At 45.8% G+C, this 27,651-nt stretch overlaps 1 protein-coding gene across 2 annotated transcripts; it reads right to left on the bottom strand.

Annotated features, from left to right (window-relative positions):
- Positions 1-332: 332 nt before the first annotated feature.
- LOC129383385 (uncharacterized) lies at positions 333-22,575 on the bottom strand. 2 transcript variants are annotated; one of them, XM_055067914.2, is made up of 7 exons: positions 22,440-22,575; positions 20,092-20,204; positions 13,686-13,777; positions 7,359-7,454; positions 5,077-5,124; positions 3,533-3,580; positions 333-515 (listed from the first exon to the last, which is right to left on the bottom strand). In XM_055067914.2, the coding sequence occupies exons 2-7, from the start codon at positions 20,189-20,191 to the stop codon at positions 447-449; spliced, it is 453 nt and encodes a 150-aa protein (XP_054923889.1). In that variant the 5' UTR covers positions 20,192-20,204; positions 22,440-22,575; the 3' UTR covers positions 333-446. The 2 variants fall into 2 exon arrangements, with proteins under 2 accessions (XP_054923889.1, XP_054923890.1); XM_055067915.2 differs by having other exon boundaries at positions 20,092-20,193.
- Positions 22,576-27,651: the final 5,076 nt, after the last annotated feature.

The following is a 27,651-nucleotide window of genomic DNA, read 5'->3' as shown; positions in this document are numbered from 1 at the left end:
ATGTCTTCTGCGTTCTTGCTCACTAGCTGTTGCTGTTGTTCCTAATGACCAAAGTTGACAGAATCATATTTTAATGAATAAATCAGTCGCTCGATCAATTCATCAAGAAATGCCTCTGGCAATCGGTCAGGCTGCAAATCAATCATGGACTGAATGAGCCATCTCAGTAAGTAGACCAGTGAAATAATCTACGAGTAAATGAATAAATAAATAATTAAATTAATTAATTAATCGTCTCTAGGTCAGCCGCAGTGACTCGGGAATATAAAGTCATTCCGATAAAGTCATCGAACCCATACGCCGGCTCAATAGTTAACACACACGACGCATGATACCGAGTCGAGGATTTATTAGGTAGTCGCCCTAAGGTCGGCGGTGGGTATTACCAGTCACAGTATTCATTATGCGCCCAATCCCGAGTAGTTAGTGCACTCGTCGCCGTCGGGTCAGCTACTGCTTTCAACACCACTTCGTAAGATCGCTAGTGGCTGTTGCAGTAGGTCCGCCATGCACACCTGCGAATATAAAGAGCGTCGCAATGCTCAACTCATTGGCATTGTTGCAGCCTTTAACATTCGAGATTAAAGAGCGGCTTCTTGATTAGATCTAAGGTATGCGAAATTCAGCCATCGATAGGACCAGCAATCTTAAAAGTATAGGCAGGAAGAACAACGCACACACAAAAGAAAAATAATGAGAAAGCACTTTTCAGCGATTCTTTCGGCTCTGAAGTCGTTTACTGCGATAGCAGGATTCTCCCACAGAACTGACAATAGAGAGGGGGCCCTTCACTATAGCCATAACCCTACAGTGACGAGGATAGGATGCGGAGCGTGTGTAATAGCGGTCATTTCCGTAATTACACAGGTGTCATGGCTATCATGACGTAATGGTGTCATCATGGAGCACACTATTGGAAAAAACAGATTTTGGCTCTGCAGTGTTTTGCTCAGACATTCGTTCCACAGCGAAATTATATTTTCGGAAGAGCTCAAGGTGGCAAGAAGCTTTTGGCAACAAACATTTTTTTACGTATTGGTAGCTTTTCATTGTGCCAGGCTTTACGCACAACGCAAGCATCGAATTTTTCGCAACTTTCGAATTGACTTCAACTTTTCAGCCTGTGAAGCGAGAAAATATACATTTAGGCCAGTCGTGCGGTTTGGCTGGGCTTAGTGCATCTCCATTTGCAGCAAATCGTGTCTTGTTTCGTGCAAGTCACAGTTGTTAATATCTTACTCGATTTAGTTGTTTCCTCACATGTTTCTTGGCGTTCATGCTTGTAGAGTTCATGCAAGATGTTTACCTTGTGGTTCGTTTCCTGAGAGTTTGGTGGTTTTCCACTGACTACTTGTACTCCGTGACCCGTAAAGCATTATACATAGGTTTACTGTTCATACTATTATCGCCTCCCTTTTATGGATCACTACATATTGAATGATCAGGCCAAGAGGTAACTAAAGCGAGTTCGTAAAATTTCTATATCCCTTTGCTGCAGAGCATTATATTATAAACTTCATTGTGAAACCTTACCGGCAAGAAAGTGGTTACAGAAGGAGGATATCTTTGTGTCTTCTGCCAACTGTCGTCCTTGTGGTGTGCGAGAGGTAATTGTTTTATTAGCTACAAAGGCGCCATCCTGTTTTGCGAAGCCCTTGAACACACTCTAGAGAAAGACTTTGAAATTAAACCTCATACTGTGCGATACCTGCTGCCGACCGATGATGATAACGTACCTTTTGATATTGTGTGTGTGTGTTTATTTTTTTCTGTCGTGCGAGCGTAGTCGGCGGAAAGCGCGAATCATAGACCTCAACGCCGAACGGATAGTTCCTACAAGGATGCATCTTATTCAGATGGCTGTGCACCTAAAACACTTTCATAGTGATATTCCACTGGACTGGTACCCCATTTTGGGGAGGTGTTTATCCTCACCACCTTTCTAAATTGACACCAGCATATCCACCTAAAATACGAACAGTGCCTCTTTTGTGTGTGGCTGTCTGTGCCCCCGCCGTTGTATGACTATTCACAACCGGCGAATGTTTTATTGGGTTACCATTAAAAAAATAATATGCTGTCAAGGCGCTGCCGCCCAAGAGCGTTGGGCTCATGGGGTCGAATCGCGTAGTGGAAACTCGTTTCTAACGTCGCTGCGCTATTATTTTGATTATTATTTTGGTGGTGATTTACGGGCATATCCCTTTGAAAAGGGGGAGTTGAAAAATGGTCAGCTAGCCTGCTCGAGTTAATCAGCTCAGTGTTGGACGGAAGGCTCGCCTGCGGCTGTGGTATAATGTTTTTTTCGCCGACGAGAATCTGCTATGGATTCTCGTCCGCCGCGCATTGTCCACGACGGGCCGGCCTCCACAGGACGCAGGGGGAGGGGGAGAGGGGGTGCGTGCCACTTGCTTGCTCGAGAGCACGCACCCTTTCCTTTCCAACCAGCGACCTTGCATAATCCCCCGTCTCCTTCCCGCCACTGCAGTAGCTAGAACTCGCGCCTCACGTTCCCTAAAGTTACTGTATATGCTCCCAAAGGTAGAGAGAGAGAGAGAGAAAGAGAGAGAGAGCAAGGACCGGAAAGGCAGGGAGGCCAACCAGACGAGCACCCAGTTTGCTACCCTACACTGGGGGGAAGGAGAATAGGAAGAGAAAAAAAGGGAAAGAGTGAGCACTGAGTTCGTGTGGGAGGATGCACAGGAACACTACAACGATCTCTTAAACCGCCAAAGGTAGTACATGTAGTCACTCTAACCTGCTCCACCGCAACATCTTTACTCCTTTCAAAACCGACGCCTTTCAAGGGACGCCGGTTGTTAATTTTGTAAACCTGCATCCAGCCTCGGAAATAAGCCGCTTACGCCAAGAAAGGACTTGTGCCATATGTTTGGACACAGCTTCATTAGATTACGGGGGGTTACTGTTCTCCTTTGTGCATCTAGCAATATCGTGGTATCCTAGTGCTTAACTGAAATGATGCACTAATTCGAGAACGTGTTGCTTAGGGCAATAGCAGACACCGTGACAAAGAAACAAACAAACAAACATCATCATCATCAACAACAACAACAACAACACCTATATTCAAAGCAGCACAAATTACTCTCTTGGAGATCCGATTACAATCAGCACTCGTCTCTGTGATCATTATTCATTACATTGATTTTCTATATTCCGTCGGGAAAACCTGCAAGGAGTCTAGCACGACATTTCCCTCTGAAGTTCGTGGTAGAGTCTATATATGAAGCAACATATAGCAAGGCGGGCGAGTTGGTTAAAATTCATCGTACGCTGTGTAGCACCGCAAAAGCAACACGGGCCAAAGGAAGGAACGCCGTGTTGTCTTCCTTTTCCCCCTTTTAGCCGTGCTGTCATTGCACTGTTACAGAACGAATGACCTGCATATGGTATTGAACGCGGTCTCCGCGACCTTCGCAGGCAGAGTCTTTTCTTGCGCTTGTCAGAGAGCTCCAAGACCTTATGTAAGAGTTCTCAATCTGTCTAACAATGGGGCCGGACGGGTACTCACCACAAGGAAATCCAGGAACTCAAGTACTGAGTACTTGTATCTTAAAGGCTGTAATTTGAGAAAAATAAGAACTAACAAGACACGTACAGATATTATTAAAATTGAGAACTTGAGAGGGCAGTCTGAACTATTTCGTTTTAGCCAGCTACTCGGCGTTGGCGGAAGCGAGACAAAAGGAGAAGTGAAATGGATGGTAACATGAAGAGAGAAATAAATGCGCATTAGTAAAATAAGATAAGCATATTGAGTTCGCGTTCTTTTTTAATCATACAATGGCTATCATAGGCTGACACGAAGAGCACCTAGGCCATTTACCCAAGAGAATAACTTCAGAGTGTGCCCGGCTGTCGATGCTTGCCAAACATTCCAGTCTGCTGGTTGTTTTCCTCGTAAGAACAGCGTGTATGCACGCATAAAAACTCGTGGTGCGTAGTCTAAGGCACCATGCAGATCTCACAGTCTGATCCAGTGGCGTAGCGAGAAATTTATTTCGGCGGGCTTCGTAGGGTCTTCTCCTACTGGTCCGAGGTAGAGTCGGGCGGAGCGTTTCTACACTCCCAGAGCATGTGTGCGAATGTTGCTGTGGCCCTACACGAGGGGCACGCATCGTCGGGGTAGACGTCCGGGTAGATGACGTGTAACGTGGCGGGGTTGGAATAGATACGTGTTTGTAACAAGCGTAGTTATAGCGCCTGCGGCCTATTTAGTCTGGTGACGTCAAATGTCTGCGGAAAGATTTATCGTGAATATTTTCACTGGTTAGTGTTGATCCACTTAGCGCAATTTTTTTACCGCGAGAAAGGAATTGACATATATTTCGAGTTTTTGTTGCGGTGTGCACGATCGTGTTCATCGTAACATTCCTTGTGCTATATTCTTAATTCTTTTTGTCGCCCGTCTTGTTATTCTACCTTTCTCTATCTTCCTCTTCCCCCAGCGATAAGTACCTGGCTTTTGGAATGTGTGCCTCCGGTGAACCTCTCTGCCTTTCTTATCATGAAACTTCTTTCTTTGCTTTGATTTCCTTTGCATCCTATCCTAGGCAGTTGCTTGTAGGCCCGTGCTTACACTGGCTAACTTTCATTTCTTTTCCTCTCATCTTCCTCTCTCGCTCTCCTCAGTACTTGGCCTGCATTATGGTGCTAGACAACCTAAGAAAAAAGATCTCTTGACGCGGCCATTAGGTACCCCACGCTTCATCTGCGCGGCTACAATGAACTGGTGCGAAGGTTGCCAAGATCAGAGATTTAGATGACCCGCTTTGTGATATATGCCACGCCGTCATAGCACTTTTAGCTTCAGGTTTGTTACCACGCGCTCGGAGCAGCCTTCGCGGTGAGATCTCGATTTAGGCTCGGGTGCATTACCACTGTCATCATAAAAAGATAGAAGGAATAACATGCACCAACATCGCGCACGCACACGCACACACAGACACAGACGCGCGCACACATGTACAAAGACATGTAAAAAGCACGCACACGCATACGTACATCCAAAGTGCGCAGGCCGTAATTAACACGAGTGTGAGAAATGATACTTACCACCATGTTGAACATTTCCGCCCTAATGCAATGGGCTCCTATCGTCATCTGGCAAATCAAAGAAACAAGAGAGTAAGCGACGGGGAAAAGAAAATGAGAGAGTGAATCGTTGGGCGAAGGAGTGCCCTTGAAAATGACGTGGATGACGCCAGTCGCTGCGTACAACTAATGCGTTTATAGAAAGGCTCGAGGGACTCTACGTCGAACTGGTTGGTGTCCCTGCGGATGCTGTCTGCGACGAGCATCTACATGTCATATGGGGACACTACGTCAAAATATGAAGTTTTGACTGCAGGCTTGTAGGCACCAACGAACTTACTATCAAGAATAAAGGAATGGCTCTCGTCAACAAGGTAGTCGCATCAGGAGACGTTCAGAAATATCGCAAGGCAAGTACCTTTTATAAGTCGCTTTAGCGGTACCTGCGTGAAACCGGACTCCGTGCTTGTAACTGATTTTGCTCCGACATTATTCCACGTGGCAAACCGGTCGAACTAAAGATGAGAGAGTCGGCTACCTAAGTAAATGTCACAGGCCTGCGCGGCACACGTAGCAGAGGATCCATGTACGAGCTCCATTTTCGGCTCCGCGCGCACCACGGGGTCTTCGCGGCGAAGCCTTTTCGCGGCGAAGCTTCATCGCGGCGAAGCATCTTCGCAGCAAGGTTTCTTCGCAGCGTTTTTCGCGAGAATGAGGCACGAAGGTCCGCTAGGCTTCTACGGTGACGTGCGGCTCGTGCAGCTAGCTCTCTGCACAGTGGCTTGCTGATCGCGACGTTGCCTGGCTGCAGCTACGATCCGCTTCTCCAGCGCCGTTTCGTACTTTGCGAGGCGTTGCCGTGAGGTGCACTGAAGAGTGAAGACAGGTTTCCGACACTACGCGGCGCACATGTCGAACTCTTGACACGTGACGCGACACGATGCAACTGCTGCATGTCTCGAAACCTGGTGGAATACAACGCAACTTCAGTGCGAATTAAGATTTGTACGTACGGACGTTACACGCGGCGCGCATCTCACATCGCGTGTCAAGTGGCACGATACGGCGATGATTATTTCAGGGCATCTCCTTTGAAACAAGGCGGTGACGAATAGTCAACCAGCTTGCTTGATTTAATCAGGTGTGCTTGGGTGCTTTGGGGCCCCAAACGTTCGGGGCCCCCAAAAAATAGCGTCGGAGCCACTGCGAATGTGAGAGGCGCAAACTGCCTTTGGGTTTTGGGTCAGGCACGCTATTTCAATCATTTAGCGGGAGCCCCAAAGGCTGCGCCAAAAGATATGCGTAAACAAACATGGAGGCACCCATCGAAGCGACGGCTCTGACCTAGCACCAAACTGGGCTCTATTCGTAGTAACACGTGAAGTTCGCAAGCTAGGAGAAGTGACTGCGGTTATCGCTTTCTTTCAACTAGCGTGTGTTATGAAGATCGATTTATTAGACGCTGCTGAATCCGAATTCGATTTTCGATATTATGGTCCGTAGGCCTAACACGGCTTAGCTTGGCTGGTGAAGGCACGTAAAGCTGGTTACTCTATACTAAGCGCAACGAATTGCTTGCTGCTAATAGAATAACCTCTAAATTGTAATTAAACTCGAAAATACGAAAGTCAAAATTACCTTTTTTATCATAAAATGGTATATTTTATTTCATTATTTCTAATAGCTTTTTTTGACGCCGTAGTGGTGCGTCGGCGCAAGATGCAATCCGCAAACGCAAAGCCCTATTTTAAAGCTTCTGCTCCTGCGTGCCCCAACGCTAACACACCGAAAGCTCTTTGGGGTCCCAATCTTTTGGGGCCGCTATGCTAAAACTCTCTATTACCGCTGTGCATAACATATCCATAATACCACATACATTGAATACATACCCAGAAATACTAAAACTATAATTGCAGCATATGTCAGATACTCGCTATAAAAAAAGTGTGCTTAAGTTGTTCGGTAAATTATGAATGAGCTGCATTGCAATTTCTTTTTCATTGTTTACACTCTCTACATTGCAGTCATCTGATGTATTTTTAAATCATATAATGCTGCTGTGTCTTTTATATTTTATTGTAAAGTGCATGATTATTTCCAATGGGGCCCTTTTTTCCCCTCTTACTTTATTTATTTTATGGGAGGGCGGGCCTACGTCACGTGTCTGTAAGGCCTTTAGTCTGCTCTCCCTCAGTTTAGCAAACTCGTGTACCAGCAAACTGAAAACAATAAATCAAATCAAATCAATCCTACAGGTCTTTCAGAAGGCGAGACCCGACCAACAAGCAGGAGATAAAACTTACCGCAATCTCGCTAGTGCAACCATGAACCGTCTCGTTCATAGGGATGCTTGACTCCATGCACTTCACGACTGGAGCGACTAAATAGTTACTTTTTACCTGCAGTTTACAGGAAAACAGAAACAGCAGTTCAGGGAGAAAGGACACGTAAAAAGGCAGGTAAGTCAACATTCAAAGGCAATTTTGGTTGGCTCCTCTGCGCAGGGGGAAGGGAGGAAGGGATGGATGGAAGAGCACAAACGAAGTCAACCGCGCATACCCGAGTATAATCACCTGTTTGATTAACTCTGTACTGCGATTCTTTCGGGTCCTGGCTGCCTTGTCACTAGGTACAATTCCTTCTGCTATTGCTTCCCGTTCATTTCTGCGGTGAGTTTTTATACTCTGCGCCTTTTGTTTTTCCGTACTTACCACCAACTACCCCTCTCGCCTAAAGCGTCGTCTCCTTCTAAGATGCTACCGTCCTCATCCCTCACGAAAAAAAGTTTGCCGATATTTGCAGTCGGTCCTCTTAGGGCACTCGCATGGTCCCTGAATCTTTCCTTGGTGCGCCTTTACTTAATCTGCGAATGTTCAGGCAACACGCGTTCGCTGGTACATTTACTTTTTTTTCTAGAAGCTCCGTGCTCGACGTTGTTGCAGCGGGCTGGCTGCCCGCTGGTGGGTCGTGACGTAAGCGGAACGTCACTTCGTGGGGCGTGGCTACGCGTGCGGGGCAGGCTCGCAGTTTCAGTTTCGCGTGCTCTGATTTCGTCGAATTTCGTCGTGCCACAGTTCCGCGGGTAATCGCATTTTATCCAGATCCAGAAGTTGATACGGCTGGCGCGGAGAACTCGCTGCAATTTCCCGATTACGATGTACCTGCTGAAACAAAAAAGTAAAAAGAAAAGTTCATTATTGATTGTTTTTTTTTTTATTTAGCGACCTCGCATCCGCCGTCCCGCGGTGGTCGCCACCACTCACGGAATGTCTCTAAAGGAAATGTTCTATTTTTTTTTCGGAATTGGTATTTTTAAATATTGCTAGAATTCTTCGTAAATACATCCGGTACATGGTTACTGCAAACCTAGCTCTGTCCTCCTCGGTCAAACACTGGGGCTCCAGGTGGCGCCACTGACCCTGGCTGTCAGGTTCACGACTCTGGTAGCTCGACATTCCGTAAAGGGCAGTGCAATTTGCGGACAAGCTAAAAACTCCCCCATTAGAGTATTTATGCTGTGCGTGACACGTTGCCGTGGTAAGGGATATGTTGGGCCTGCTGCGCGTGCGTGTGTTGTACCGCTGTAGGGAGCGGTACGTTACTTTAATTGCGGAACAACATGGCAGCGCCAACGTCAGTTCAGACCACCCGCTTCGATCCGAATGCACCCTTGCTGTGCTTGCTTGCCGTCATGACAACAAGGAAAAATTATACATCGGTTAGTTCCCTCTTATGGAAAGGACAAGTTATCACCCATGTTTTGTCATAGCCTTTCGTTTTCATGCTACTAGGCCTGTAGAGACACCACCGACGCGAAAGAGCATTTCAGTTCTAAACAGCAGTTGACGTCACAGCACTAGCGCCGGCGAATGGTTTTCGGTCCGGTATGCTCTAAAAACCTAATTCATCACTGGATGATCAATTTAATTCCATGTTCCAGCGCGGTACGCGGTGACGGTATGCGCAAAAGGGGTAAACTAGCGGGATAGTTGGCTTGTCTTTATGTAGAGTGCGAGCCACTATTAAAAGGAACACTCAAATGTGCTCGCCTCACTTTTTCGGCGCCCCAGCTGCAAGTGGATGCGGGAGCAACGTCCGCACGCTGCACTGGTGGGTCGAGCGTAGTAAGAGCTGCCAGCCATAAGCTACCTGCTACTTCAAATCTGGGTGATTGTGCCCTTGCGAGTGCGAAAAATCTGCACATGTTAAAAATAACAGTCAAGTGTTCTCTTTAACGTTGGGTCCATCTGTCCAACGTTGGGTACACTGTAGCGCAAGGGGCATGCACATGGCTACACACCAGACAGGGACACCGTAACGGGTCCACGTCTTTTCCGTTTGTGTTTTCATTGCGCAGTGCAGGGTACACGACGGCATGTTATAACGTTGATCTCTCGACATGTCTACAGGGTGATTCCGCTTAGAGAGAGAGAGATGAAGGAGTTAGGTAGGTAAGTTAACAAAGCACAAAGGTCTCGCCCGATTGGCTACCCTACGTGTCAGAAAGGAGAAAGGAGGAAAGAAAGATAAGGAAGAGAAAAGCCATTACACCAGCTCATTAATTTACCTCATAAGCGCTCGTCTAGGCCGGTTGTCTTAGAACAGTTCACTAACGTTTCCCCCCCCCCCTTTTTTTTAAATGAAAATAAAAGCACAAGATGCAGTCACCCCATAATGGAGGCAGCTACTCCTTTCAGCGTCAGTAGCAATGTTATTAACAAAAAATAATATTGAAAAACGAAAGAAAATTATGCTGATCCCACGCACTATGAGAATCGATGTAAACGAAGCTGTCTGTGTGGTTTGCTTTGAATGACAATTAGTGGGGACGTTGAGGGCGGGTGTTTAATTTCTTCTACGTTTTGTACAACACGAGAGTGGTGAGTCGATGTTAAACGTTACCTTACGTGTACCACTGCTGTTTGTCTGCGGGGTACACAGAACACACAGGGAGGGGCGTTTGCTTGAGACGTTGTTTTGCGCTGTAATTCATAACCTCCGAGAGAGTTTGGCATATTCATTGCCTCGCATGGCACATCGCATCGTGGTAGAAGTGTTAAACTACTGCCACGATGGGGTTGCATGGTGCTGTACGTGGCAGAACAGCAATCGAATTATGAGGCACGCCGTAGTGTCGGACTTCGGATTAATGTTGACATCGTGGTGTTCGTCAACGTGTCGCTGAAGCTAAGTGCACGTGCGTTTTCTACTTCGCTTCCTTAGAAATGCGGCTGCTGCGGTCGGTATCGAACCCGCGACCGCGAGCAATGTCATAGCCGCAAGGCTACGGCGGCCGGCAGAGGAATGTTGATTTGACGTGTGACCGCTTCCGTAGTGCCGCCTGGACCCTACTGTGCGCTTTGGTGCGGCTCTGCTTATGTGCGCCCTGTGTAAGTTGTCCGCTCGAAAATTTGCATGGTGCTTATTTTTCAGAAATAGCAGGAATGTACGGTACCGTGCCTTGAACATAAGTTTACTCCGTTTGCCTGCAACCGCTGTCGTGTCCATCGTAGTAGCGTTTGCTTGCCTTCTCACGTTAACTTTCCCCATCCCAACCTCTCCTCTGTCTCCTCTCCCCTCTCTTCTCTGCTATTCTACCTAGTTTCCCTTTGGACTTGCACGTTAGTAGAAAGGTAAACATCATCATCATCATCATTAGCCTATTTTATGTCCACTGCAGGACGAAGGCCTGTACCTGTGATCTCCAATTACCCATGTCCTGCGCCAACCGATTCCAACTAGCGCCTGCGAATTTACTGAGTTCGAATAAGTAAAGAACAAGGCTCAATAGACCAGGACAGAAGACGAACACAAACGACAGGGCCGGCACTTTGTTCTTCTTATTTGTGTTCTTCTTCTGTCCTGGTCTATTGCGCCTTGTTCTTTACTCATTCAAGCATGAACTAACTAGCCCAAGCAAGAGTTACTTACTAAGTTCATCGCCCACCTACTCTTCTGCCCCGTCCTCGACTGTGTTTACTTTCTCTTGGTATCCATTCTGTAACCCTAATGTTCCAACGGTTATATAACCGGCGCATTACGTGACCTGCCCAGCTCCATCTTTTTCTCTTGATGTCAATTAAAATATCGTCTATACCCGTTTGCTCTCTGATCCAAACCGCTCTCTTTCTGTCTCTTAACGTTACGCCTAGTATTCTTCGTTCCATCGCTCTTTGCACGGTCCTTAACTTGTTCTCAAGCTTCTTTGTCAGTCTCCAAGATTTTGCCCATACATTATCACCGGTAAAATGCACTGATTGTACACCTTTCTCTTCAATGTTGATGGTAAGCCTCCAGTCATGATCTGACAATGTCTGCCTTATGCCCTCAAACCCCCTTTTTTTCTGTAAGTTTTCTTCTCATGATCATGAGTAATTGACCTAGGTAAATGTACTCTGTCACAGACTCTAGAGGCTGACTGACGGTTCTGAACTCTTGTTCCCTTGTCCGGCTATTGCTCATTATCTTTGTCTTCTCCGTATTAATCTTCAACACGACTTTCACACTTTCTCTTTTAAGGTCCACAGACATTTGTTGCAACTCGTCCCCAGTGTTTATGAACAGGACAATGTCATCTGCAAACCGATGGTTGCTGAGATATTCGCCATTAATCCTTACTCCTGAGCCTTCGCAGTTTAATTGCTTGAATACTTCTTCCAAGCACGCGGTGAATGTGTCTCCTTGTCTGACCCTTTTTTTATAGGTATCTTGCTGCTTTCCTTGCATAGAATTAAGGTAGCCGTGGAACCTCTGTAGATATTTTCCAAGGTATTTACGTAAGCGCCCTGGTACTACTTGATTACGTAATGCCTCTATGCCTGCTGGTATCTCTACTGAATCAAATGTCTTTTCGTAATCTGTGAAAGCCATATAGAAAGGCTTATTGTACTCTGCGGGTTCCTCGATTACCTGATTAAGGACATGGATGTGATACATTGTCGAGTAGCTCTTCCTGAAGCCAGCCTGTTCCATTGCTTGACTGAATACCAGTGTTCCCTTTAATCTATTGCAAATGATCTTGGTGAATATTTTATATAATACTTGAGGCAGTCTAACCGGGCCTGTAATTTTTCAATTCTTTAACGTCTCCCTTTTTTAGGATTAGTACAATGCTGCCATTCTTCCACTTCTCTGGGACTCTTTAAGTCGCTCGATAGTTCGTATAAGAGGCTGCCAGTTTTTCAAGCATTATGTCCCCTCCAGCCTTGATTAAATTGACTGTCATTCCATCTTCTCCTGCTGCTTTTCCACATTTCATGTCTTGCAAGGCCCTTCTAAATTCATCGCTAGTTATAGAAGGAGCTTCTGCAACCTGTTCATTACTACTTCTAATGGAGGTGTCGTGGCTGCTTTGGGTATTGTACAGGTCAGTACAGAATTCTTCCGTTGCTTTTACTATATATTCGAGACTGCTGATGATATTACCCTGCTTATGTTTCAGTGCATAGATGTTGGTTTGCGCTATGCCAATTTCCTTCTCACTAATTTCATGCTGCGTCCATTTTTTACTGCTTCCTCAGCCTATCTCGCATTTTCTCAACAGACCACCGTCAGTTGCACTAGACGGACGGATGGACCGACCGACCGATCAACCGACCGACCGACCGACCGACCGACCGACCGACCGACCGACCGACCGACCGACCGACGGACGGACGGACGGACGGACGGACGGACGGACGGACGGACGGACGGACGGACAGGGACGGACAAAGACAGACAGATGGACAAAGACAGACAGACGGACAAAGACAGACAGACGGACAAAGACAGACAGACAGACAAAGACAGACAGACGGACAAAGACAGACAAACAGACAAAGACAGACAGACAGACAGACAGACAGACAGACAGACAGAGACAGACAGACAGACAGACAGAGACAGACAAAGACAGACAAAGACAGACAGACAAAGACAGACAAAGACAGACAGACAAAGACAGACAAAGACAGACAGACCAAGACAGACAGACAAAGACAGACAAAGACAGACAAGGACAGACAGACAAAGACAGACAGACAGACAGACAAAGACACACAGACAAAGACAGACAGACAGACAAAGACACACAGACAAAGACAGACAGACAGACAGACAGACAAAGACAGACAGACAGACAGACAGACAGACAGACAGACAGACAGACAGACAGACAGACAGACAGACAGACAGACAGACAGACAGACAGACAGACAGACAGACAGACAGACAGACAGACAGACAGACGGATGGACGGCGAGGACAGGTTGCATCACCCTTAGTTGTGTCATTGAGCACCAGTTTTGTACCAGACCGTGTTACTTATACTGGTATGATCTTGAGCATATTATAGGTCTACGGCCAAGACCCCGGGATCTTAGTTTCCTAGAAGAGGTCCGTCGTCTAAGCTGCTAAGTCTCATGCGCAGACCACGTAATTTGTACGCTTTGGTTAGACTGTGGCACAAACTAGATGACGCATCCGCAGATGGCCTAACTAATCTCTTATCATGAATGACGCAAAGTTAAAACTCGAATATTCTACAACAAGGTTCAGGTGAGGAGTGCGTCGAGAAAGCAGCCGATCAACTTGTTCTATATCATCAGTGAATATTGCAGTCGTAAAATTGATGCATTATTTTTGCTCACCCGTTTGAAAAACTCGTCTGGTAGTTTTGGACCATTTGTAGTGAAGTCCGGTGATCGATACTTTGGTGCACAGTCAAAAGCGGAAGCCTTCACTGCATAAAATGAACGCGTAAAAGTGAAGAGAAAACAGTGCTCAAACCAGAAAACTGGGCTAGTTGAAAATTGAACATCTGAGACATATTCATTGTTTAGGGGATGAAAAAAAGACGCAAGAAAGGTGCAAGAAGGGATCCCGGCAGAAAAAGGCAGCGTCCTTACCGTAAAGTTATCTTTTTATTCTTATAATAATAATAATAATAATAATAATAATAATAATAATAATAATAATAATAATAATAATAAAGCAGGGCAGTATATGCTCTGTCCTCGTGCCATCGCCTTCGTTTGTCGTGGTCGTTTCATCTCCGGAATTCCTGTGTCACCATGCCAATTGATCGCCATTCGTCGCACCGTGGTCCTCGCACCGACGTCGCCATTACATCGTTGTCTTTCCTGCGACATGCGCGGGGAATCCGCATGTGTTGAGCTAGGCATCACCGGCGAAAATGTGTCCGCCTCGGTCGTGTGCTGTATACTTTCAAACGGTCGTTGAAGAGGAAGAGCGCTCTTTCCAAATTTCAACGAAAGCTTTGGCTGAACCGATTCCCACGGTGCGTGGGATCTGAAAGTATTACTTGAAGCAGTCCTATGACGGGGGGGGGGGGGGGGGGGGGGGGCTGCAAATAGAAGAAGGGAGACTTCTAACCATACGGAAAACCACCGGCTTCTTGGCCAATCCCCCATAGTGGTTACGCGCCACTGTTGAGGACACACGACAAGACAAGAAGAGAGAATAAAGAAGTGCGATAGAACAAAATGGAGTCTTTGTTGTGACGCTGCTGAGTGCAGTTTTACGGCATATTTTGGCGCAGTCAGCCTTATACGATCCGTGATGTGGGTAACCTTCTTCGTTCAGCCAGCCAAAGACAGCCTGGTCTTCACGAAGTACACACTTCCTAAAGACACACCAGTCGACCTTCCCGTCGACGTTAAAACAGGTGAACTCGTGTCCATCGTTTTGCAGAAGGCATGTATGTCCTTAAACGAACGCTTAGAAGAACGGTCCATGAAGTTAAATCTTTAAGTCTCCCTTTTCAACCGACATGTGCTATCGCAAGTAGAGAAGTCAATCGCATTGGAGCCAACTTACCATTCGGATCTCTCCGTTATGCTTCAGGCGATTCAACATCAACAAAAGCAAGTTTCCGAGCAAAATGAAATGATTCAGGCTCTTGTCTCGGCCCTGAGTCTCAAAGAAAGCGTTCCTACAGAGGTTGTGGAACCTGAACCCTTTGATGGTTTGACGGGGAATCCAGAAGCTTGGATTGCGTTCTCTGAATACGCCTGTCGACAAAACGGATGGGACACAGGTGGAAGAGTGAAGTATGTATTCTTTTTCTAAACAGTATCGCAAGAAAAGGGTACGAGCTGCGTATCACGTGACACCACTGGGATGCATGGAGCACGTTGAAGGGGAGCTTTATCTAGTCATTCCGTGGCAGCCCACTTGAGCGAGGGGAAGAAACCTTGTTTTATCGCTACAGGTCTTGAGCAGTGCTCGATTGTTTCTTCGAAAAGCGTCGACTACTTCACCTTGCAGAGACGGAACTTCCACTAAAATCTGTTAGAACGCTCATAGTACATGACCTACCTCGGAAATTGCAACGACAAATTCAAGCTGCAGTGCCAAAAACTATGGAGGCTTTGCTGAAATCACTTCAAGATATCGCCTACCATGGGATGGAGAGGAGGACAAAGCCGCGTTAGGATGTCCAGAGTGCAGAAGCATCGAGAAACAGAGTTTCATGAACGGTTACTAAGAGGGAAGTCACCATAGGTCTTTGCATAACGCGGAAAGAGAGTCATTGCCTGAGGAACGCAGCTTGCCCAGATTGAAAAAAAAAACTAATAAATGAGGGTTCTCAGTCTGGCCCTATGACAAAAAACAACATTGTTTGTTTGATTTCTGCGAGTTGGTAAATATAGTAATTGAGGTTAATGGACAACGGAAAAGAACACTTATAGACAGCGGAGCTTCTGTATCCATTCTTAAAAAAACCAACGCAAACCCACAAGATGTATTCTTAGTGAAATGAGTTCTTGTGCGGGACTATGATGGAAGCAAGAGAGAGTATTGTGAATAGGCACACCTAAAAGTAAAGTACCAATATAAAGAGGCAGAAGTAGTTGCATTAGTTTTAGACACTGTGGAATACGACTTTCTCCTTTCTCGTCCGGACATGAAGTTGTTGAGACTGAATATTTATTGGGACGATGCAGTGTGTGTTGATCAGGAGGCTAACCAAACGGAGTCGGGACAAAAAGAAGAGCACCTGCAGATGCCGAAGAAAAAGTGTAATACCTCAACTGTATACCCCGAACTGGTATACTTGGAAGGATATCCACCGGCAACGACAAAGTTAGAAGTTCCATTTCACCTGTCCCAGAAAAGGGTTGTGAGAAAACAGTCATACAACTTGACGAGAGAAAAGAAGGCGTGGATAAAAGAAGAGCTGCAAAATATGTTAGATGCTAAGGTAATTCGCCCGTCGGTGTCTCTCTTTGCTTCATCTACGCGTATCACTATTGCTTCAAAGCAAGACGGCAGCTGGCGGCTATGTACGGATTACAGAGCAGTAACTAACCAAACCCTGTTGCTTCCTTTTCCAATGCCAAGGAATGACACCATCGTCGATGAAATCGGAGGCTATATCTGCTTTTCTCGCATAGACTTGTGCAAGGGCTTCTGACGGCTACCACTGCAAGAAGACACCAAGTAATACACCGCATTCACGACTTCATTGGGCATATACAAATATAACCGCCTTCCCTTTGAATTGAAAACTCACCTAGTCGGTTTCAAAAGATGATGAACACAGCTTTGAATTCCTACATTGGATGCTTCTGCAATGTCTACGTGGACGACATTATCACATACAATAAAAGTGAGAAGTTGCATGAAGAACACCTGGGTCATATTCTGGCAGCGTTATCTGATGCTAAGCTAAAAGTTGACTTCAAGAAAATTGAGTTCTTCAAAACTAAGATGACATTTATTGGCAGAGTTTCGGACGAAACAACGAAGAATACGAAACAAGAATCGGTAGCTTGCATAACAACACTAGTAAAGCCATACGATGTACACTTACTTCGCGTGTTTCTAGGCGTGGCGGGCCGTTTCAGAGCATTCACTCAAGATCATGTTCTCAAAAGTCGCTGTCTGACAGGACTGACTCAGAAGGATGTTCCCTTTTTTGGACAGAAGAATGTGATGACGCCTACCGATAATTGGTCCGAATAATTTCTTCTGATCCTATGTTTTGCTTACCAGACTTTGCGCTGCCCTTCGAATTGAATGCTGATGCATCTCACTATGACACGGGAGCAGTCTTGTATCAGAGAGACTCATCACGACCACCAAACCAACAGCTTCGTGCAGTTGGATAATACAGTTATACATTCAACCAAACTTAATTGAACTATACCACGACAGAAAAAGAAGCTCTTATTGTTTTAAAAGCCGTACGCTACTTCCGCTCATTTTGGAAGGTGCAAAGTTCAAACTATACACAGAACATCAAGCACTAACGTACATTTTCAAGATGGTCGAACTGAAAGGGAAGATAGCTCGTTGGGTGAGTGAACTTCAGCCATTTGATTTTTAAGTATCTCATCGCTCGGGAGCTTCTATGACGGACGCCGATGCAATGTCGCGATTAGCCATTATGCTTCCAAACAGTCGCAAATAGACAAATATTGCAAGGATATGGAACGGAACGAAGGTTTTGCAACGCACTAAAAATGGACGAGTTGCCGTTCCTACTTCCTTGGTTCCAAAAATATTAGAACTGTATCATGATAGCCCCAAATTCGGAGGCTATGATAGCTTTAGGAGAACCTACATGAAATCAAGAAAAGGGTTCTCATGGCGTAGCGTGAAGCAAGAAACAAATGACTATGTATTATCGTGTCATAACTGCCACATTAATGAAAATTTCAACAACGGACGCAAAAAATGGTTATACGACAATATTCCAACAAGCCACTTGAGGTTATTCGTCTAGACTTCGCGGAATTACGAAGAAAGTCTGGAGAAGTTAAGAAGACACAAGCCTTCCTGTTGTGCATTGATGACTGCACCAGGGCTATTGCAGCAAGACCAGGTAAAGAAGGTGCTAAGAGGGTAATTTCCTTTTTGAACAGGAAAACGTTTGACAGTGCCAAGGTAATTGTCTCCGATAATGTACCTGCTTCCCGAAGTCGTCGGCTACAAGAATGGGCTGAAAAGCATAACATCAAGTTACGGTTCACTGCGCCCTATCATACCCGCCGCGGATGCTCAGGGGCTATGGTGTTAGGCTGCTGAGCACGAGGTCGCGGGATCGAATCCCGGCCACGGCGGCCGCATTTCGATGGGGGCGAAATGCGAAAACGCCCGCGTGCTCGGATTTAGGTGCACGTTAAAGAACCTCAGGTGGTCGAAATTTCCGGAGTCCTCCATTACGGCGGGCCAAGAGTCCGAAAGTGGTTTTGGCACGTACAACCCCATAATGTAACGTATGTAATGCGCCCTATCATCACGCAGCAAATGGGCTAGCCGAAAGGGCTATCAGGGACATCGAACAATACATGTATCCAGCATTCCCAGGTGGTTGGAAATGTTGTTTGAAAGCGGCAGTAGCTCACCACAATCGCTCGTATACAACTGGCCTGGTATGCACTACGCTATTCACGGCAACTGGGAGACCACCTTACCTGCCTGCGTATGTAAGCCTCGGAACTTAAAAGAACATCAAGCTCACAGAAGCAGCAAGAACTGAAGACAGTAGATCAAGGTATCGTGAGAGAATGAAGAGAAATTTCGACAAGAGGCAAAATACAACATTACCAACACTCGATGTCGATGACTTCGTACTGGTGAAAAGAGGGCCAATCCTGGAAGCCGCCTGTGTTGTGAAGCTGCCTAAGCGCAGTTTTGTTACATTAATCTTATTCGAAGCAAGAAGGAAGACACATGAAGTGCAAGCTGGACAAGAAAAATAAGGTAGAGACCGTCCTTAATAATTATCGGGTTTTACGTGCCAAAACCAATTTCTGATTAGGAGGCACGCCGTAGTGGAGGACTCCAGAAATTTCGACCACCTGGTGTTCTTTAACGTGCACCTAAATCTAAGTACTCGGGGTCGATGACACCGCCACATCGAGTATCGAGCATTCGGTTCGGCAAGCTCAGGGTGTTTCATGTCACGTTATTAATGCGAGTAGCACGCTTTGCCTACGGCAGGTACCTTAAATGTGTCTACTTATCCTCTTACGCCAAGCCAGTGGTCGAAATTCCCGACTAGTCTGAGTCACTAGGCATGAGCCCATGGTCTTGATACCTCCGTGGTCATTGCTTCGTCGTCATAACAGTTTAGTCATCCCACTCTCGTCATACCTTGGTCGTCATGCCATCATTGTCGTACAAACGTTCTCCACCTATCATAATCATGTCCTCGGGGTTACGCTGTTGTCGTACCATCGTCACCTATTAAGGAGCTTCGTCCTGATGTCTTCATGCTTCATCATCCTACCGCCCTCTGCTTTTCATCAACGTCCTTCGATCTTTGTCATTCCGTCACAATCAGGCCCTCGTCATTCCGTAGTGATTATGCCACCATTGTTACGTCATCGTCCTCATTGCGTCGTCGACATAAACTCTTCCTCGTGCATTCGTTGGCAAGCTTTCATGGACGTTCCATCGTCGTTATTCCATCCTCGTCGTCCGATTTTTGTCATGCTGTCGTCCTTATAACATCGTCACGACTTAAGAATCGGCATCCCTTTGTTATCTTGCTGTCGTCATCATACTGCCTTCACTGTTCCATCACATTCGTACATTCACATTCCACAGAGTCGTCGTCGTGCCTTGATGGTGATGGCCGGTTCTGGCAAACGAATGTCATTGCAAAGTGGGCCGATACCGGAGAGAGTGTACGTCACACATAGCCGAAACAATAGAAAAGTTAGCATGGCAACTGCAAGTTCTTGATGAAGGTGTCTTCACCATTACGGTTTGTCTCCACATTACTCAAATGCTAAGGGCATTTACGTCGGCTGTCATCGTGAGATGGGTCGACGGGAAATTCTAAGGAGGAAAGTCGCTGGGCAGGAACGTGTAGGGTCCTCGTTCCGTTCTTGATAGCACGGCAAGAATGACGCAGCACTAATGACAAAAGGACGCTGGACAGGCAACCTCGGGACCATTTCGCTGCATTTTCCCTAATAAAAAAAAATCAAAGCCAATGACACGTTCCCCTATAGTTCTTGTGGGGGCCATGTGTGAAATTGATAGAATAAACTGAAAGCTCCGCTTTCATATACCAACCTCGTTTGCATTCTTGTGACTCCATTATATCAGCGCAGTCGACGTACGTTCTGCCCGCAGAAAGAAGCGCCACGCATACGAGCATCAGTCTCTCAATCATGCCTGAAAAAACGCTGAAAGAGAGGCATAAAAAAATAGTGACCTATGTTAGTTTTAATTTAATTGATATATCTTTAGGGTAATAAATTGAGCAGGATGGAGTTGTCTTACAGCGAAGCCGTGCAAGACATTGCCACAGGGGTCAGTGTCGAGTAGGCGCAGGCACATTGTGTGCAAAGTGGAGCCCGCTCAGTGTACAGCCGGAGAGCCATTGCAGAAACGTGTCGCATTAAGCGGGGAGTACAAAACTAAGTCTAATGGTGAACCGGTTATCTACCCCGCGTATTACGTGACCTGCCCCGTTAGTTCCATTTCTTTCTCCTAATGTCTGCTAGAATATCGGCTATCCCCGTTTGCTATCTGATGCGCACAGCTCTCTTCCTGGTCTGTTCAGGTTACGCCTAACATTTTTCGTTCCATCAGTCTTCGCGCGGTCCTCAACTTGTTCTTTATCTTCCTTGTTAAGCCCATTAAGTTTCTGGCCGCGATGTTAGCACTGGGAAGGAAAGCGCAGTCGAGCACGGCAGAAAACTAGGTGGTGTGTGAGGAAATTAGGAAATTCACAGGCTCTAGTTGGAATCGGCTAGCGCAAGCCACGCTTAAATGGAGATCGCAGGGAGAGCCCTCCATCCTGAGAGTGGCCATAAAGAAAATAGGCTGCTGCTGACGATGATAGAACTAAGTCCAGGTATAGTCAAGTGTTTCAATATAATTGGGCATAGCGAAGGAATTGCGCCGGATAACGTGAAGCATTGCCAGTTGTTCGGGGTAATTTCGGGCATAAGGGAGTTTTAGACTTTGGGCAGCGAAAGTGCGGGACGCAAGCCTCCGGGAGAATGCAAAAGAATGCAAGCAGGTGCACAAAAGAAAACAGAATGCCCACCAAAAGCACAAGCAGGGTCTGGCGCTTTGGGGGCGCAAAATGAAAGACCTCCTGTAGTCTGTTATAGTTTCTGGATCTAGCGAAACGTTCGATTACATTTCGGAAATTGTTGAAAAGTTGCACTGGATACGGCGGAGCATCTAAGAGTGGGGAGTGGACGCAGCCTCCAGGAACATGCACCGGATATTTCTTCCGCCATCTTTAATACTTATTCAGGACATCTTTTTTAACTATTCTAAAGTAATGAACTTTGCTATGCCTTCTACCATTTAGTTGGGCTTGTTTATTGCTGTAACAGCTCCCTCCCCCCCCCCCCCTCACGCAATGTTCCAGATACTGGAACCTGTGAAGTATGCATATAAATAAATATAGCATATAATATAGAAGCACAAAGCCCGCATATAGTCAAGCGCACGAAAACATCCCGGCTACAGAGGAGTGCCCGCATTGATTATAGAGACCTGTTTGCAAAGACTGAAGAAGTATCCGTCGGGTTATTTGACCGATGGTAGTTCAGAAACTTGTGAAAAGTGCCTTACACGGTTTCTCTGTTTTTGACGTGCGAGTTGCTCAATTTGACATCTATCTGCGCTGGATTCTAATTAGAGTTAGTAATTTATTGTCCCTGCTTATTCAACCATACGGCTCATTGTTGTCGAATAGTGTGCCAAGAGTAATTAAATCATTGTTACACACTGTAAACGAAGAAGCGTATAGTGTACATAAGTTCGCAAATGGTTGCTCTTAACACTAAGTTTCACGCATCAGCACGATAACTGTTAAAACTGTGAAATACTATAAAGCAAATTTATCCGCTAGATGTAACGTAATGTAGTCGTCGTTAAGAAGACATCTATGTGACGTGACAAGTACCATATTAGGAGGAAGCTTTGCAGTAGGGAAAGTTTTGAATTTTTTGTTCAGATACATGTAAAACACAGTGATGCTGGCCTCAGGTAGCTGGCTGATCTAAGTTGAAATAAATTTGTCTTATTGAAAAGAGCTGCATAAGTTTTGCGAACGTCGACGTTCTCCAATAAATAACGTTTCCTATAAAAGAGTTTTATCCGCTTTATGCACACTTGGGAATTTGTGTGCACCGTTAACTCCCCCATGCGCGCTACAAGAGCGACCGCAGGCACGTCTTTGTTTACACTACTTCGTGTAGTGCCCGGCTATTTATTCTGCAGCACTGCACGCAATATGATCTTGGGGGTACAAGCTTCTCCGCTGAGATTAAGGAACATTGTTTTTTCTTTGAAGCTACAAAAATCTTTCACCGTTCTCTTCTTTTTTTTTTGTTCTTTAGCGAATGTTCTCGCTTCTCATCACAATTCAACCCTAAAATAATCGATATATGACGTACCTTTAGCAGCGACACAAGTAAGAACGTAACCGAAATTGAAATGAAAAATTATTCAGTCGTTTCGTACTGGTTTGCAGATTCGATGCTCATGTCGTGGGGCCTCCTTTGTATGTATCCGCCTCTATTTAATTTCAGTGTTCCTAAAGAAGTCGTTTATTTTATCGTTGTTTATTTTGGAGGCGATGCTGAAGGGAAATAAAAAACAGCGCGAAAGCGAAAGCTAGGTTTCTTTGCCAAAATATTTCTCAAAACTGCCGCAGCTGGCCTATCGATTATTCAGTGCGAAAAAAGAAAGCGAAATGTCTTTCCGAAGTGAAACGAAATAAAAGCAAGTATGCAGATTCAACGCAGACGTTGAAATTAACGGGAAGCGTAGCTTTAGTCGAAGGGGTAATTAGATGCTGTAGATCCAAACGCGATGCGTAGACGTTTCTTTATTGTGTACTATGCAACGTGTCTTATTAGTTATATGAGTGGTACTTCCGTGGCCCTCTTCAAAAGGGAACTGTCCTATCTTGAACGGTTTGGCAGATGATGCATTATGGTCCTTGAGCACATGTCTGTAATTTTCCTTATATTATGTGATTTTTTTTTTTGTGAATAAAGATATATGAAGTTGGCGCTTGTCCTGTGTCGTTCTCCCTCTCGCGATCGTCTTAGTTGGCGCTGTTCCTTCCTAATTCGTATTATACGAGGTTTTCGCTGGTGTCCCCACGCCAGGTAAACTTTCATCCCTTGCAGTGCCTCTGTTTATGCACTGCACCGTTCACCGGCTGTATGCCGAAGTACGCCCACATAGGGGCACGTACACTGAGACACGTCTACGTAGCTATGTTAGAAGGACGAAATTGATGTGCGATGCCTTTCAAGGGGAGAGGGGGATGACTGGCGTATGTAGAAAGAAGTGCAACGAATATGTAAATAAATTTAAGGCTTCTACGACAATCTTTGTGCAGTCATGTTCGTGTGTGTATTGCGGTTTCTCTTATTTCCTTCTTTATTTTTTTCAACAGCGAATCTGGGATTTTGGGATAGCCGGCACTGACGTAGCCGACCTTGCCATGCTTCTACATTTAAAAAATATCCCCTACTGTCGCAGTGGCATAGACCTGTCCAAGAGAACTGGACAAGAACTGAACCATACCTACTGTCCATAGAATAGGGTAGTATATAGATATAACCTATATAATATTACGTAGAAAAGCTACTATATCAAATTTCAAGGGCGCTTTGAGGCTTAACAGTACTTTATACTGAGGTTTAGAGATCCGGGACCTTAACTTCGCGAAAAAAAGGAATAATTGGAAATACCATCTCAGTACATTTTTGAGAAAACTGAAGAAACCATGCTATATCGCGATCAATGCCAACTGATGGTCTCCAGCCCGTTACTGAAATACCTATGAACCGACGTTGTATGTGCAGACTTTCCAACGTGATGCAATTTCTACATATGCCAAACAGAGGTGCGCTTACTAGCACTGGTCGAAATTTAACCGCATATATGTAATCATGGGGTACCCTGATGTATGAATATGAAGCACTTAGCAAGCAGTAAGTGCATCATTATTGCTAGAGCTTGGGAAAGCCACTTCCAGTAGCGTCAATGAAAAGCTGGAAAAATTGCCCGCCGGTGACCTCCTGACATGAATATCCTCATCGGCCATCACTATGGCGCCATAGCATCGCAGGTTCAAACCTTTGACCAAGATCTGGTCAAGCTTTCGAATGAGGAAACTAATATTGATATTCCGAGATAACCATTCAAAACATTCTCATTATCGAGGCTGATGCGTGGCACGACAGAGCGTGCTCTGCAGCACGTTGTAGTACAGTACACCCGCCAATTTAAAACGTTCAAAACTGCGTTCACTGATGCACGGCTTCTCTCTTCAATAAAGTAATTGGTTACATGCAATTGGTTACTGAAAAGAAGTAATTGGCATTACAGTCAGCGTTACCACGTAGAGAAAAGTAGTCAATCAATCGCAAAATTACCAAAACATGTAATTGATTACAAGTGGTTAATTACATGTAATTTCTTACGTAGACGTCTCAGTATCTGTCAGTGGAACACAAAAGCTATAAAAGCCTTACGTTTCGATCTGTGGCGCAAGTGTTATAATACGTATGTTTTCGTTCTCTCTGAGTACTCCTTCTTTAACATTCCTTCTCCGACTATAATCAAACATTGCTTTAGTCTCATCCTGATAGCGCTACGTCGAACTTTTACAGTGCACCTTCTTTTCGGCAGCACCAGTGAGCGGCATGGTGCATAAAAATAAACATTGCATTGAGGTAACAACAACAAACAACTATAACAGCTATGACCTGTGCGGCGCATGAACATCGAAATTGCTCAGGCGGGTGGACTGGTGGTCTAGTTCGTTGGTCAGTATCGTGGTCACCTAGCGTGTTTGACTTAATGAGGATTTACCACATCTATCGCTATATAGCCTTTGCCTCTTTGACCTCGACCTTAACTTTCCCATTTCACGCCTCTATCTCTGTATTGTAATATTATCTACGCTTGCAATGAGTGCGGTTCTGTCAATGCGGTTCTTGTTTTTAGAGCGCAGCTGTTAGGCGCCCGTTCCTGCGGGGAGCATTGATGTCGGCGTCCCTCGGCGTAACCGAGCGAGAGATAACAGCGAAGGATCGAAGAGTGAACGCGGAGCGCAGCGGGTAAAGAAAGACTGCGATAGCGAAGAGAGCGCGAGGAGGAAAGCGATGCAGGAGGGTATGGCGAAAGAGCGAGAAGGAAAGCGTAGTGCCACGCAAGACGAGCTCTGCGGCGGCGACGGCTATGAGATGGCGCCCGAGTAGCACGCGTCATCACTGACGCCACCGATAGGATGTATGGAAACAAAGTGCTGCATAAGAGAAGGTCTGTCTGCGGCGGCTGCTACGAATCGTGCCCACGCGTCGCCCACGCGCTGCCTCTCGTCATCTCCTGATTAGCGAGGCAGTCGCGCCACACTTCCCTCCGTTTGCAACGTGCCGCACGAGACCTATTGTGCGCGCAAGCCAATATATCGCAAAATGAAAGCACGCACAGAGCTGCGCTGAAATTTTTGCATTAGGGAGTATCGTAATCGTCGGTGCATTTCTTATTTTTTTGTCACCAGTTACCTAATCGTCTCTTATCTCGACTGCCGACCAGTTCATGTCCAAGAAATCTGGACATTCTTCTTCGGAACTTCATGGCAATGCACAAGTATAACTCAATGGGAATTTTCTTTTCAAAATTATAGTTCATAATATCGGCTGAAGGTCAAAAAGCTTCAACTGACTACAACAACCCTTCTAACAGGATATGTTTTGGCACTTAGTCGGAACATTGGTAGTGCGTTAAAGCAGTTAAAGCAGGTCAGAGAGAGGCGGTGAAGTCACATAACTGGAGGAAATCAGCTTTCACCCTCCCTGCAGAGGGCACATTGACTTAAAGAAGCTCCAAATTGAAACCATAAAGCGATTTATTACAGATGGCATTGAAGCAGTAATAGTATAGGGAGTACTATGCAGTCTGTTTGCACGCGCAGGTTTTTGAGAGGCAGCCGAGACTGTAGATAGTGATTATGCGTGTGCACGTCTTGAGTGTGGCTGTGTATTGTTGTATGCGCGTGTACGCTCTGTGTATGTGTGTGCGTGCGTGGGCCCCCGTATTTGCGTTTGCGTGCGCGCGAGTGCGTGTGTGCGTATGTGAGCGTTCGCTGCGTGTGTACATGCCTGTGTGTGCGCGCAAGCGTACGCGCATGTTAGTGCACGTGTGCGTGCTCTTGCAGTACATGCGCGGGCGCGTGTGAACGTGTTCATGCGCCAACTTGCCTGTTCGCGTTTCAGCGTACATGCCTGCGGACAAATGTGTGCGTGTTTGTGTGCCCATCTATATCTGTGCGTATTGTGTGTGTGCGTATATGTGTGTGCGTGCGAGGGAGAGAGAATTCATCTGTGTGTGTACGTGAGAAGGAGAGACGCTGTGCGTGTGCGAGAAGGAGAGTGTCTGTGCGTGCGGGCGACAAAGAGTGTGTGTGTGTGTGTGTGTGTGTGCTTGCGAGGGGGTGTGTGTGTTTGTGGGTGTGAGGGAACGTTCTTCTGCTTACACCTACTCTTGGAAACAAAAGCAATGTGGAGATCATTAAAACCTATACTTAAATCCAGGAGACAAGAACGAATGACACTGCATTTGTAGCATTATCTCTTTCCGAAAGCGAAACCGACAAAAAAGAAAGCATCTATGACGTCAATATTGCCGCCCTTGATCTGCACGGCCCCGTAAGAAGCTGCTAAGCGGTTCACCTTCGTTAGCTTGCTTCGTTAGGAGCTTTTGCGACTGCAATCTTGGAGAGGAGAGAAGGAAAAAAAAATCGGTCACTAAGCGACTTCACAAGATTGGTTGCTTTCCGACCCAAAAAAGTCCATTTCCGACAGTCGCTTTGCTGTCAACTTGTCTGCACAAACCCCGCACAAACCCTCAGTTGCCGGTGGGAATGCCGCCTACATCTAGAATTTTATTGTCGCAATACATGACGTAATGAATGCACAGAAGGCGTCGCTTATTGTAGCCCATTTGCCACAGAATGTGTGAAGTGACACGTTTTCGTAACCAGCGGCCGCATCACACCGTTTGGGCTCGCACAGAAATCTAACTCGTTGCATACTTAAAGTACAAATGAGAATGACGTACTACGCGATTTGACGTAACCTTACGTCCACAACTTGCAGTTGGAATGTACCGAGCAGTTATTCTGTAGGAGGCGTCGCCGTTTAAAAAACGACTCTTGTTTCACGAAGTGAAGCCGTATTTCGCATGAGCGTGCTTCCATTTCTGTCGTCATTGTTTATGTAACTATTCTCTTATTGTTTATACATTATATTTTTTTTATTTTTCGCCCACTTCAGGACAGCACAAGTACGTCCATTATTAAATGACTATATTATTTAACGTCTCATTCACTATAATCTGCTGCTGTTGCTTATTATTCAGCTATCACGCTTTCCGACCATCACACCTCCACCTCTTCTTCCTATTCCGATCCACATTCTTGTCCGTCTGTCGACACCTCTTGTGTGATCACGAGAAGGACCAGCTCCCTCCATACAACTTCACAGCGATGACGCACTGACTGTTCTTTCCAATCGCCGATACAGAATTGATCACGTGCCTCTGCGAGCGCCGAGTTATGTTGGGCTCTGAAGCCATGCGCTCCGC

The sequence above is a fragment of the Dermacentor andersoni genome, chromosome 8 (assembly GCF_023375885.2).
Source record: "Dermacentor andersoni chromosome 8, qqDerAnde1_hic_scaffold, whole genome shotgun sequence".
Taxonomy (NCBI): Eukaryota; Metazoa; Arthropoda; class Arachnida; order Ixodida; family Ixodidae; genus Dermacentor; species Dermacentor andersoni.
This window is presented reverse-complemented; position numbering and strand designations above follow the sequence as displayed.